The sequence below is a fragment of the Etheostoma cragini genome, chromosome 6, assembly GCF_013103735.1.
Source record: "Etheostoma cragini isolate CJK2018 chromosome 6, CSU_Ecrag_1.0, whole genome shotgun sequence".
Taxonomy (NCBI): domain Eukaryota; kingdom Metazoa; phylum Chordata; class Actinopteri; order Perciformes; family Percidae; genus Etheostoma; species Etheostoma cragini.
The window spans coordinates 15,490,863-15,502,460 of NC_048412.1; the positions used below are offsets into that span (position 1 = coordinate 15,490,863).

At 41.2% G+C, this 11,598-nt stretch overlaps 1 protein-coding gene across 6 annotated transcripts in view; it reads right to left on the reverse strand.

Annotated features, from left to right (window-relative positions):
* Positions 1 to 11,598, reverse strand: part of kif13a (kinesin family member 13A) — a 36,451-nt gene that overhangs the window by 23,137 nt on the left and 1,716 nt on the right. For all 6 annotated transcript variants that reach the window (XM_034873828.1, XM_034873829.1, XM_034873832.1 and 3 more), the window contains exon 3: positions 1,303 to 1,315. In XM_034873828.1, coding sequence (XP_034729719.1) covers positions 1,303 to 1,315 — 13 coding nt within the window. The remainder of the gene's footprint in view (positions 1 to 1,302; positions 1,316 to 11,598) is intronic.

An 11,598-nucleotide genomic window follows, 5' to 3' on the forward strand; every position in this document is an offset into this window, starting at 1 on the left:
ATGACATATTTAACATGACTGCATTAGAAGGTGTATTGATGATTTTATAATTGCAAATCATTGTTATTTTCCTTCATGTAGTTTCTCTGTACCTCACTGTAGCTCAGCCCCTTGTTTTTAAACATTTCCTCCATGTTCAACAATTGCTTCTACACTGTCATCCTGCAGTGCAAGAACAACACTGTTGCACATTACTACTCCTGGCTGTCAGCGCACTGCTGCTGCTCGACCAAAGCACTTTCCCCTATACAAACACCCCAAATAATCAAACTCCCTTCTAATCAAAATAAAGGCTATTGGCCACTGCACCACTGGTAGCACAGTCAGCATGGGAAGCACTGAGATCACTGAATGCTTTGAAAGAAAGACCTCCTCTAGTGACTTCAGACAAGTGAGTGGGTGCCATTCAGAGGAACAAAAGTGCCATCATTCTCAATTAGAGCTGGTTTGGTAACTAGGGCTTCAATCTCCTCTGGTCTGTGTCTGTCCAGCTTGAGGGTGTCACTGCGCAACAAATTGTTCATGATTGGAGAATTACTATTAATCAGCAGTGCAAATAATGATGAAGCTGAGAAGCACAATGCCCTTTTTGTCACTTCTTGGATGAAAACTGGTCAAACGTGATTGGATCGCAACCTCTGTTTACCCCTTAGAATGCAGGGAGACTAATTTGAGTGCCACTATAACTTAGTAGACAGCCACGTGCTTGTCTAGCTGAAAGGTATTACAGGGTAACTCAGGTTCACAAGCCCCCAGAGACCTCGCACGCCTGTGGCCCGCGCTAACGCTCCCCCGGTCCCGTCAGCGGCCGAGTGCACTGAGCACAAAGCCCGTCCCTGGTGTGTGAAACATCTCTGAGCTAGTCACCAGCATGTTGTCAAGGGGGGAGGTGAGGGTGCACCCCAACAATGCAGCTTTGAATGGGCACACAAACTGCCCCAGTGTCCGCGCTCATCCCTTTCTCATTGTAGAGCCTTTGTGGGTGTTCACGAGATCTTAGAGCGCTGACACATTCACACGGACATCTATCCGGCTCCTGCTGACCAACCAAACTACTAAAACACTCTCAATCATGTCCCTAGAAACAACGCCACAACAGTAGATCGACCTGTGCAGGATGCTTCTCATCTCCTCACGGGAATTGTGTTCCCTGTGCAGAATCCTCCTGGATGATTTCATTATGTGTGATAACAGGACAGTTAGTGAGAAGTCCCTACAGATGACTATTTCTGCTGGCACTGCACGTCAGCTATGGACAGTTTTTTGTCATTGTAGCAACAGAAACAGATTGAACTTACATACCTTAGATTGTTTCCTGTTGAATGAGACGGGCAATCCATCATAAACAGAAGAAACCCATGGCGGGTGAAGCAGAAAAAAGACAGAGAGAGAAAGAAATGGTTAGCATTGATACACAACTTAACAGTCAGAACATGTTCACATTCAGTAAGATGCAGCTGCACTTCTCACAGTAGGAAATTTCCCACTGTCTGTGTCGACACAAACAGCTTTTCTGAACTGAAATATGTGCATTGAAACTAAAAAAATACTCTTTTCTAACTTTGTAATTCCTGGTGTGATTCCTTCACTCCTTCCCTCATTATTAATTTATTCAGTCATTCATTTACTTGCACACAGTGGCGTTTCCTGGTGGTAGGTGGTGCTGTGATTGAGTTCATAGTTAGGCCACTGGAGCGTGAGGAAGGGAAGAGATTTGGGATTCAATGTCCCACTGACTCTGTTGAGTAAATAGCTCTGATGCCTGTGGACTTAACAGAGAGGCCAGGTTGGGGAAGCCACACTCAGCATAAGCAGCTGCCGGAACTAAGGACAAAAGGGTAATATATATGGCACTAAGTTATGTAGGATTATTCTCTTAACTGGAGAGGGAATTCCCCAAAGCAGAACTATATCATTCAAGTCCAAACAAATATAACAGCCATTATAATACATGAAATTATTATTTTCTACACATGCATAATGCGGTATGATGCATTGCAACCTATACACCACCCTAGTGCTCCTACATCTGCCACAGTCCTATCCTTCAACAGTCAGCAGATCCCTCCTGCAGGCAGGCATCTCCTGGCACAGAGACAGAGGTGGGCATAACCTTCACACAGTAACTAATACAGGGCAAGGCTGAAACACTGCACCAAAGTGTCTCACAAAAACTGAGATGAGACAACTACAATAGCATGCCTGGTGAGCTGCACGAAAAAAAGAAGAAAAAAAATACTCTTCTGCACTTTTAGGTTCATCTTAGGTTTTAAATTATACACAATTAAAGGTAAGAATTAAGAACCGATTTCCTTTGAGCACTATACCCAGGCCATTAACTGTGCTCAAGCTCATTATGATGAGGGACAGAAAGAGAGAAAGAGAGGGATAAAAGGAAGAGGGTCTCGTTTGAGTTCATAGCCTGAATCTGAATCTGGGCCACTGACAACCACTGTGACTGGGTCTCAATCAGAGCAGACAAAGACCACAGCAGGGCCCTGTCCTCTGGTCGGGCAGAGCAGAGCGGGGATGTCTGTGATGAGCTATGAGATATGTATCAGCACCAGACAGCTAGGAGGACATGTTTAAGACTTCCTATGGGCAGACTAGGAGGTGTGATCAAGGACCGCTGACCTAATGCATGCTAACTTGAAAGGTAAAAAAATATATATTCAAATGTCAGTGTTGCTACAAAGTGGAGATGTCAAAGATGAAAGAAAAACGTGGGAGAGTCATGACAACAAATGGACGGACAGCAGCCACAGCCCTGCGAAGAATGATAATTGGACAAATACAGAGAACAGATGTATTCCTATGGAGAACAAAAGGACTACAGATACAAGACCGGAAAAACAAAGAAAGACACACACACACACACACACACACACACACACACACACAATGTGGAAGCAAAGGACATGCAGTTATGAAATGCGTGCAGTCTAGACTCTTTTGCGGAAGAAACTAACTCTACTGAAGAGCTGCTGCAATGGTTTGGTGGCTGTTGCTCTCTGTGCCTTTTACTGTATGTACCGTATATGGTATGCTGGCTATAATTAACATAACAACGGAGGGAAATGTTTCAGACTGGCTTTATTTAGGATTCATAGAGATAAAATTTCCACACAAAGTCTCATTCTAAAAACTGACTTAATTCAATTCTTGTAATAATGGAATACTGTATTCCCTACCTCCTTCATCTATCACAACATTAAGACCTCCCCTTTAATAACTTACATTAGGCTCCAGTTCTCTCACTCTACGTTGGACAAAATCTTTTAATCTCCACAAAAATCTGGGACCTTCTTAGCAGTTTTGTGCTATGCTTGTTAAAAGCTTGTCCTCTATATTTGGTTATTTAAATCCTGTATTGTTTAATGCTGATGTAATAACATTTACATCATTATATTTTCCAAGGTATTTTGGTCAAAATCTAATAAAGCGGCCACATTATGCTTATTTTCAGGTTCATAATTGTATTTTGAGGTTGTATCAAAAAAGGTTTACATGGTTTCATTTAAAAAACTAAAATACTTTTGTTGTACTGTACAATGCTGCAGATCCTGTTTTCACCCTGTGTGTTTAGGTCTCTTTTTTAGCTACAGAGTGAGACATCTTACTTCTTTACTATCATTGTTGTGAGTCGCACGTGTGCAGTAGCTAGGTAAGATCGCATAAGATAGATAACTTTCTCCAACTTTGGTCAGTACAAGGCAGGATTAGCTGGGAGACTTCTTCTAAACGAGGGCGTACTTGTAGAATACCTGCAGAACAGGGACATGTAAATTGTTGTTTTGGAGATTATGGTGAACTAGATTGTGTTGTAGCAATGGTTAGCACCATAGTCACAAAATAACAGCCCAAATCCCAGAATGAGTGATTGGTTTCATAATAGGGGCACTTTAATAGAGACTGTAAAACATGCTCAATTGGTAGAACAAAACCATGTTGTTGCACTTTCTATTACGTTCAATACAGTGGATGTTGCATGTGTTGTTTAGCTCCGCAAATAACTATTATTTTTGTTATCGATTAATCTGTGAATTTATTTTTCAACTAGTGTTTGTTTTCTATAAAATGTCACAAAACAGTTAAAAATCTGACATAGTAATTTCCCAGACTCGAATGTGATGCATTCAAAGTGCTTGTTTTGTCCAAGCAGCTCTCTAAACCCAAAAGATGTTCAGTTATTGTTATAGTCTATACAACAAAGACATAAACTCTCATGGCTGGAACCAAAGAAAAATGACTGAAACAATGAATGAATTGATTAAGAAAATAGTTACAATGTAGTATACAAAAATGTTTACCGGTGGCAGCTTAGTCCCAAAAGCTGTATGGTGCAGCTGCAAGGAATTCAAGCATGGGTATAAAAAAAATGAAATGTGGGCCATTTATTTAGTAATAAGCATGCATGACAAGTCATGGCTCGGGGCCTTATTAAAGCCTATGTTGTGGTGTGTGACACACATGTGTGGCACAGAAGTGCCAGATAGCATCAGATCTACCACCCCTCAGAGGCAGATGCAGGCGGACACTGCAGACCCGGCAGGGCATGGCTGAAGTCTATGGGGGACTCGGTCTGCGTGCCTTAATGTGTGTGTCATCAAGGGCACGCTCAGGCGCCCACGCCTCCAGCTACCTGATGCCAAAGCACCCATGTATGATTTCAACTTGGCTGAGGGGGGACATTTGCCTCAAACACTACTATGATTCTCCCCCTCTGTACTGGTTCTCTGTCGTGGCAGACAGATTAAAGGAGCACTTTTTTTATCTTCTTTATTAAATTCTCATTTCTTATCACTTTTAGAAAGAAATACCTCCTCAGAATCTGACTGTGATTGTTGGTGCCCAAAAAGAAGGTATGAAGTGTGGGTGAGCTGCGTTGTAATCTGCCCCCCCTCGTGGTTATGGCAAAGGATTAAGGCCAATGGGTTATTATGCCACCGAAAACTGCAGTCTGCTACCCCAGTAGGCAACACACCAGATTAATCTACCTACAGAATCAGCTATCTACCCTTAAAACCATTATATTACATTGCATGCACACCCCTACAGAGGGTATCAGACTAATGGATATTTCCCATTTTTTATGTATCATTCAATTTAATGTCATCAGAAGCTATGTATGTGATGTTATATTCTGAAATCAGGGATTGACAGAAGAGAAAAATAAATTTGAAATCATATTGAAAAGAAATAAATCCAAATCTATAAACACAATGTTGTGGCTCCCGATTTTCCAATGCATAAACGATTCTTTGTTGGAATTATTAGTGTGATTTAGCAGGCTTTGGAAGAGTTTGTGATATAATCCTGCTGCTCAAATGGAATATGTAAATCACATAGTTGAGGTGCAACCCCCCTTCCATTAAAATGACATTCGCAACATTAATCTGCCCTGCCCACACACAGTCACAAACATAGTACTTTGCAGTTACAATCCCCAAAGATTCAAATTCCTCTTTCTGATTTGTTGCTGAAACTGTGCCTTTTCTTTCCCCTCCCTTTGACAGCCCAGACTCTTTCTGCTGTTTGGCTGGCGACACACTTCAGACAATCACAATTCAACATGCTTCAAATCCAAACACAATGTTTCTGTACATGTGTGCGTGCCTGCATGTGTAAGTGTGTGTGTGTGTGTGAGTGTAAAAGTGTTGGGTTGCACTCATAGACCGATACCGTCCATGGTTGCAGCGCAATGTGCTCTCACAGGCGACAAGCTAACATTTCATATGGTCCTCCAGTATGTATAGAAGTGACGCTGGCCCCCTCCCATGCTAAGCAGAGGTGACCCTGCTGCACAGACAGACAGGAGAGAGCAGTATAATACCAAGCTCAATGTTAGAGTAAGGGAGGGCGGGTCTCTTGTCTGACCAATCACACTCAAGACAATTCCAAGGAAGCTTTTGGGTTAATGTAAGATGAGTAGAGCAGGCTGTCACTTTTATTAGCATGAGTGATCCAAAAGTAAAGATGACAAGTGGTTGAAGTCAGAGGTTTACATACAGAACTGTTGGTATTCAAAAACCATAACTAAATAAAGTTGGCTTGCTGATGACAGAAACAGGTGTAGCTGAGACTGAGAACTGTGACTTCTGATACACAAACAATTTCTGGAGCTTCTTCCGCTTTATTAGGCACCATATCTACTCTAATTTTGTAATGTCTTGGCCAGTGGCAGAAGAAGTACTCAGATCCTTTACTGAAGTAAAAGTACAAATAACACAATGTTATTTGTACAAGATATTACATTACAAGTATAACATAAAAGTCCTCCATTTCCAAGTGTTTTGCAGAAAATGGGCCTTTGAGACTTATATGTCATGACAATTTACATATTAATAATGATGCTTTATTTTACTGTAGTAGCTAGAATTACTTTATGTCCAGTTTGTTAGTTTAACCTAGTGGTGCCCCTGCAAAGGCTCAAAAGATAAATCTGAAGGGTTCTGAAATGGTAGAAATAATTGATAAATTGAACAGGTATTAAAATGAAACCATGTGAGAAGTGTAAAGTGGAAAAGTCAATTCAGCGGAGCAGCTAACATCTGAAAATGTGACAACGAACTAGGCACAGCTTTTTACACTGTAAGGGGTCACCCTGATTTAATCTTTAACAGTGTCTTATACTCTAAACGTAACTACACATGTTATCTAAATGTAATGATGTAAACAGTACAATGTTTCCCACCGAACTGTAGTGGAGTAGAAGTATAAAGGTACAAATAGGATAAAATGGAAATATCCATGTTAAGTACAAGTACCTGTAATGTACTTGTACAATACTTTGTTACATTCCACCAGTGATCTTGGCTAGTTTTTCAAACAAATGTGTCCATGGGTCATTGTTCTAAAGGCTAAAATTAGCTTCCTATGAAAATATTTGGGGTGGTGGGGGATATCACTCATTAGGTCATCAACATAACTCCGGAATGTTTCTCCAACTTGGCAACTGCTGTCACTAAGCAACAGTGGTAAACATGGAGTCGAGACAACCTACCATCCTCGTGAGTCAAAGTTCCAGTATGAAAGCGAGGATCTCAAAAACAGCTACAGCACTGCCGTCAGCAGTGCACATGATGCTCAGACCGACTTCTGTCTGGGCCTTTCGAAGTTTCCATAACAAATGTTAACAACACAACATATGATGTAGGCAGGGTCTAATTTAATCCCCTTTGGCATTTCTGACACCACTGTGACAAGCTGGGTCAGCAGCAGGCTGTCTGTATGCTAAAACACAGAGAGGGATCCTGACCACATCTGCTCTAAAGCCTTAAATCTGGTTAGTTTCAAAGAACACAAAAGAGGCAGAAAGAAGTGAAGTTCATCAATTTCTCCAATATGGTAAGGCTTCCTCCCCAGGGGAAACAAATCAACAAATTTACTACCAGGAGACACCTCCTTTGACCCGGTCTGTGTGCTAGATGTCAGTTTTCGGAGTACATGGGCTTCTCAGGAACATTGAAAACAAAAGCCAGAGTAAGCATGCTCATTAAGTGCAAAACATATGACAAAAGTCATGAAATGCAAATGGAAATGTGCCAAATGAATGTTTACATGAATTATATGCCTAAACATAATTAATCTAATGAGTATTTCTTTCCAGACAGAGTTGAGTTAAAAACTTGTTTTTTAAGCTTTTGTTGCTTGGCTCACTTCTCCCTATTGAGACTCAGAGTCAGTCCAAAATAAATCCCACCATGGCATTAAATTCATGTCAACACAACAGGCCGGCTCCAAAACTACAAAAAGGCCTCATCTGAGAGAATTATGCAAGAAGGAAAAGCAGAATCGTTATGGAAGAAATGTCCATGAGTGTATTTTCACAGGCTACCCTCAGAATGAACAGCCACATCTGAAATTAATGAGACACAGGCTTGACAAAGAGGGAGGGCGCCACCTTTTCTCAATTCCGAATCTGGATGTAAACAATGTCCCACCCTCTACACAAATAAGGAACAGTCCTCAAGAGAATACAATCATTTTATCAGGGACACACAACACTTTCTCCTCCAGGCACGCATGAATTAAGCTGTAGAAAGAAAAGTTAAGGCTGAGTGAGTATTTTAGGCAAACTAACACTGAGAACAACATCTGAATGGTTGAAATGGGTTATCGGCACATAAGGAGCATTATGGAAAGACAAAGGCAACATTCCTGAGAGCAGTCATAAGACAAGGCAGCATTGTCATTCAGTCAAAGCCTTGTTTTGGAAACCATGACGGCACTTGGTCATAATGTGACCTGAGAGAAAATGTGACCAGACTCCAAAACTTCGACAAACATGGGAGACTGTCATATCTACTCAACACCTTTATTTAACAGATATGACTTCTATGTATCATAAGGATTAGCAAACAGACAGACATCATTAGAGGCTACCTGTAAAGGCCTTAACAAAACACACATTGACCACATTGGGTTGGTCTCTGGGGGTCAACAGGGATAGACTGTCAAAGAGAATGCAGTCACATTAAAGGAACGTGCCTACTTATCAGGACTTTGGCTTATTAGCCGTTTCCCCCAGAGTTAGATAAGTCCTTACATACCCTTCTTATCTCTGAGCTTGTCATAACTATGATTGATGCACCGACCGCTAGCCTAGCTTACCACAGATCCTGGAGGTAACCGGCTCCATCTAGCCTACTGCTCCCAATAAGTGACAAAATAACACCAACATTGGGAACTATGCTCAGAAGATGAAGCACTGCTACTTCTGCTAGTTGGGCAGAGTGATTTGCTCGCAGCACCTGAGAAGCCTCTTGGAGAGGAGCAGATTTCGCCTAGAGTTTGCTCAGAGTTGGAGTAATAATCAAGTGGCAGTGCTTTGCCTCCTGAGAGTAGTACCCAGTATGTATACGATTACAGTATGTATGTGGCTGTGTCTCATGTGACTTTGTTATTTGTACACGCTGTGACTATACAGATTAAAACATGTAAACAGGAAAATGTTGCCATTATTTTGTCACTTATTGGGAGCAGTAGGCTAGTTGGATCCGTTTACTTCAAGGATCTGTGCTGAGCTAAGCATGCACGGGGATGAGAAGGGTATGTATGGACTAACTCTGGGGGATAAGGTGAATAAGCTAAATTCCCAAGCTAAGTCGGCTATTAGGTCGGCTAATAGTTCAACATTCATTTACTTAGTACTCAGTACAAGTAGCGCCATCGTAGTCTATGACTTTTTTATTGAAGCTCGTCTCCACACAGTAGCCAAGTATTCAAGACAACTCAGTCAAGTTGAGATAAACTCATTTGAGCTCTTGTAACAATTAGTGATAGAAATAGATTAGAGCAGAAATTACAAGCTTGGTTTCCGACATTATCAGATAAAGACATACTTCCACTGATCATGTTTTAGTAAGCTACAATGAAGGGAAAATGAAATACCTTTTTCTGACATAAACCAGACTCCCAACCATCTGTCTAAAAAGTTAGCTGGGGTTAGTTTTTGGCTTTTAATACAACATTTGTGTATTTAGACTGACGTGTGCAGAAGAAGGGGGATTTACTTAAAGAGGACTTGACAAACTCAACGACCCTGTATTTAATTGTTGCACGTTGACAGACATGCCGGGGCACGATATATGTAATATGGCCCCATTGTGTGTGTCGGAGGGTACTTTCTTGTCATGATGCTCCACCACTCAATCCCTTTGCAGACAGCAGCCTCAGGTATTTCTCAGCCTGTCCACCCCCACCTTCATTGTGTCTAAACCCCAAAGGAGAGCAGACTGGCGCGTGAAAACAAAACTATTCTCTCAGATTCCAATTTCAAATCTGCCATTCGTGCCAACTCAACATGCACATGAAAGATTAAACATGGGAAACTTAACCTGTCACCCTGGAGTCACAATCCATATCTCATTTGCCCAATACAGAGATTATTGTTCATTTTCTCAGGGAAATAGGAGAGGGGGCCGTAGGTCACGAGTGTTGCATTAATGCTTAGTGGTGCAAAGAATGAGGCTTAGCCATCAAAGGAAATCTCTTATATTTCTTCAAATTCTTTAGTTTTCGTGGCACTGTGGGGTCTGTTCAAAACCTGATTAAAAATCAAACACAATCTGAAAAATGTTAAATGTCTTACTGATTATCCAACATTAAAGTGGCTCCAAGTTCACCGAACAAAAGAGTTAATTTCTCATCAGACGGTCATAAGTAATATTTTTAGGTATTGCGCAAAATTATTGGGGGCGAAAAAGAGTTTCACTACAATACAAAAAACATTATGTAGTTTGTTTCCCATTCTTATATCCCATATTTCAAAATCTATCTACGGCCAAAGAAGTAATCATTAAAATATCTATTACTGCTCTCTCCCCTATGAGGCCGTGCCCGAGCATTCCCACGACAGAGAAAAAGTTCCCATGATCCCGGCTCTGTAGCCATATTCTGCATCCTAATACCCACTAAATCTGACACACAGGAACAGGTGTCTTCGAAACAAGGCGTCGTGATCAGGGTATCCCCTTCTGCGGCTCCACAATAAGTCGAGAGGAAAATTATATGGTTTAAGAAAACCATGGCAGCCTAAACACAGAGACCCAACCCCCCCCCCACCCCCCCTCCTCCCACACACACACACACACACACACACACACACACACACACACAGACACAGTACTAGCATTGAAATGTTAACAAGTAATTATATGCCTGGACTAAACTACAGAAAAGAAATGTGACATTACATAACCAAACTGAATTGAAGTCATTTTACAGTTACATAATGTACTACCTTATGAATAACAAGTGATAAAATTGACATTGACAACGTTTAAGACCCTATACAACAACTAAATCAGATATGGAAACTTCCCCTGACAGGCAGCATAGGGAAGAACTGGCATCAGATCCACACACTAATCACTTAACTGAGAAAATATTGCAGATGATGTCACACCTGTAGCACTCATTGTTGTTCCTCTGACCTCTCAGCTTTGAGAGACAGCGTTGGGTTCAGTTGTTATGCATTCTGTTCTACATATGTTAGCTTTGAGGGTGATTTGTTTAATTGGCTGGAACAGCACCATTGTTCTGTTCTGATAATTGCCTTAAATACAGGTTAATGTGTGGGAGAGCGAGCTCATTACCCTTAAATGCTGACTGTTGGTAACATGGAACAGCAGAACAAGTGTTACACTTTAACAAGCGTGGCTGTGGGCCATGAGAAAAGCCTTGTCTCTGCCATGCATTTGTCTTTGTTGTTTAGAAATCACACTGTGGACTTTTTAGTGTAGCCAGAAGAGATGCAGACACTATTTCAGTGATAAATCAAAAGAACAAACGACTACGTTTTTTCTTAATAAGTAGCTATCCTATTAGATTCATTTGCGCCCGTGGTTAAATAGGTCAGCTGTTTAATCATGTGTTACACCAACAGCAGATGAGAGCAAAAGCAAGCGCAAAACTGTAGAAAACAACTTTAACTACAATGGGTGAAATATGTAGGCCTATACATCTCGGAGCATTTCTACTGGATCAGGCATGACATTTCAAAGACTTCCCCAAGCAAAGGATCATCATTGGCCTACATTTTGGGCATGATCTCCTCATTACAATCTAAAAGCATGTCAGATCACAAGCCAGCAG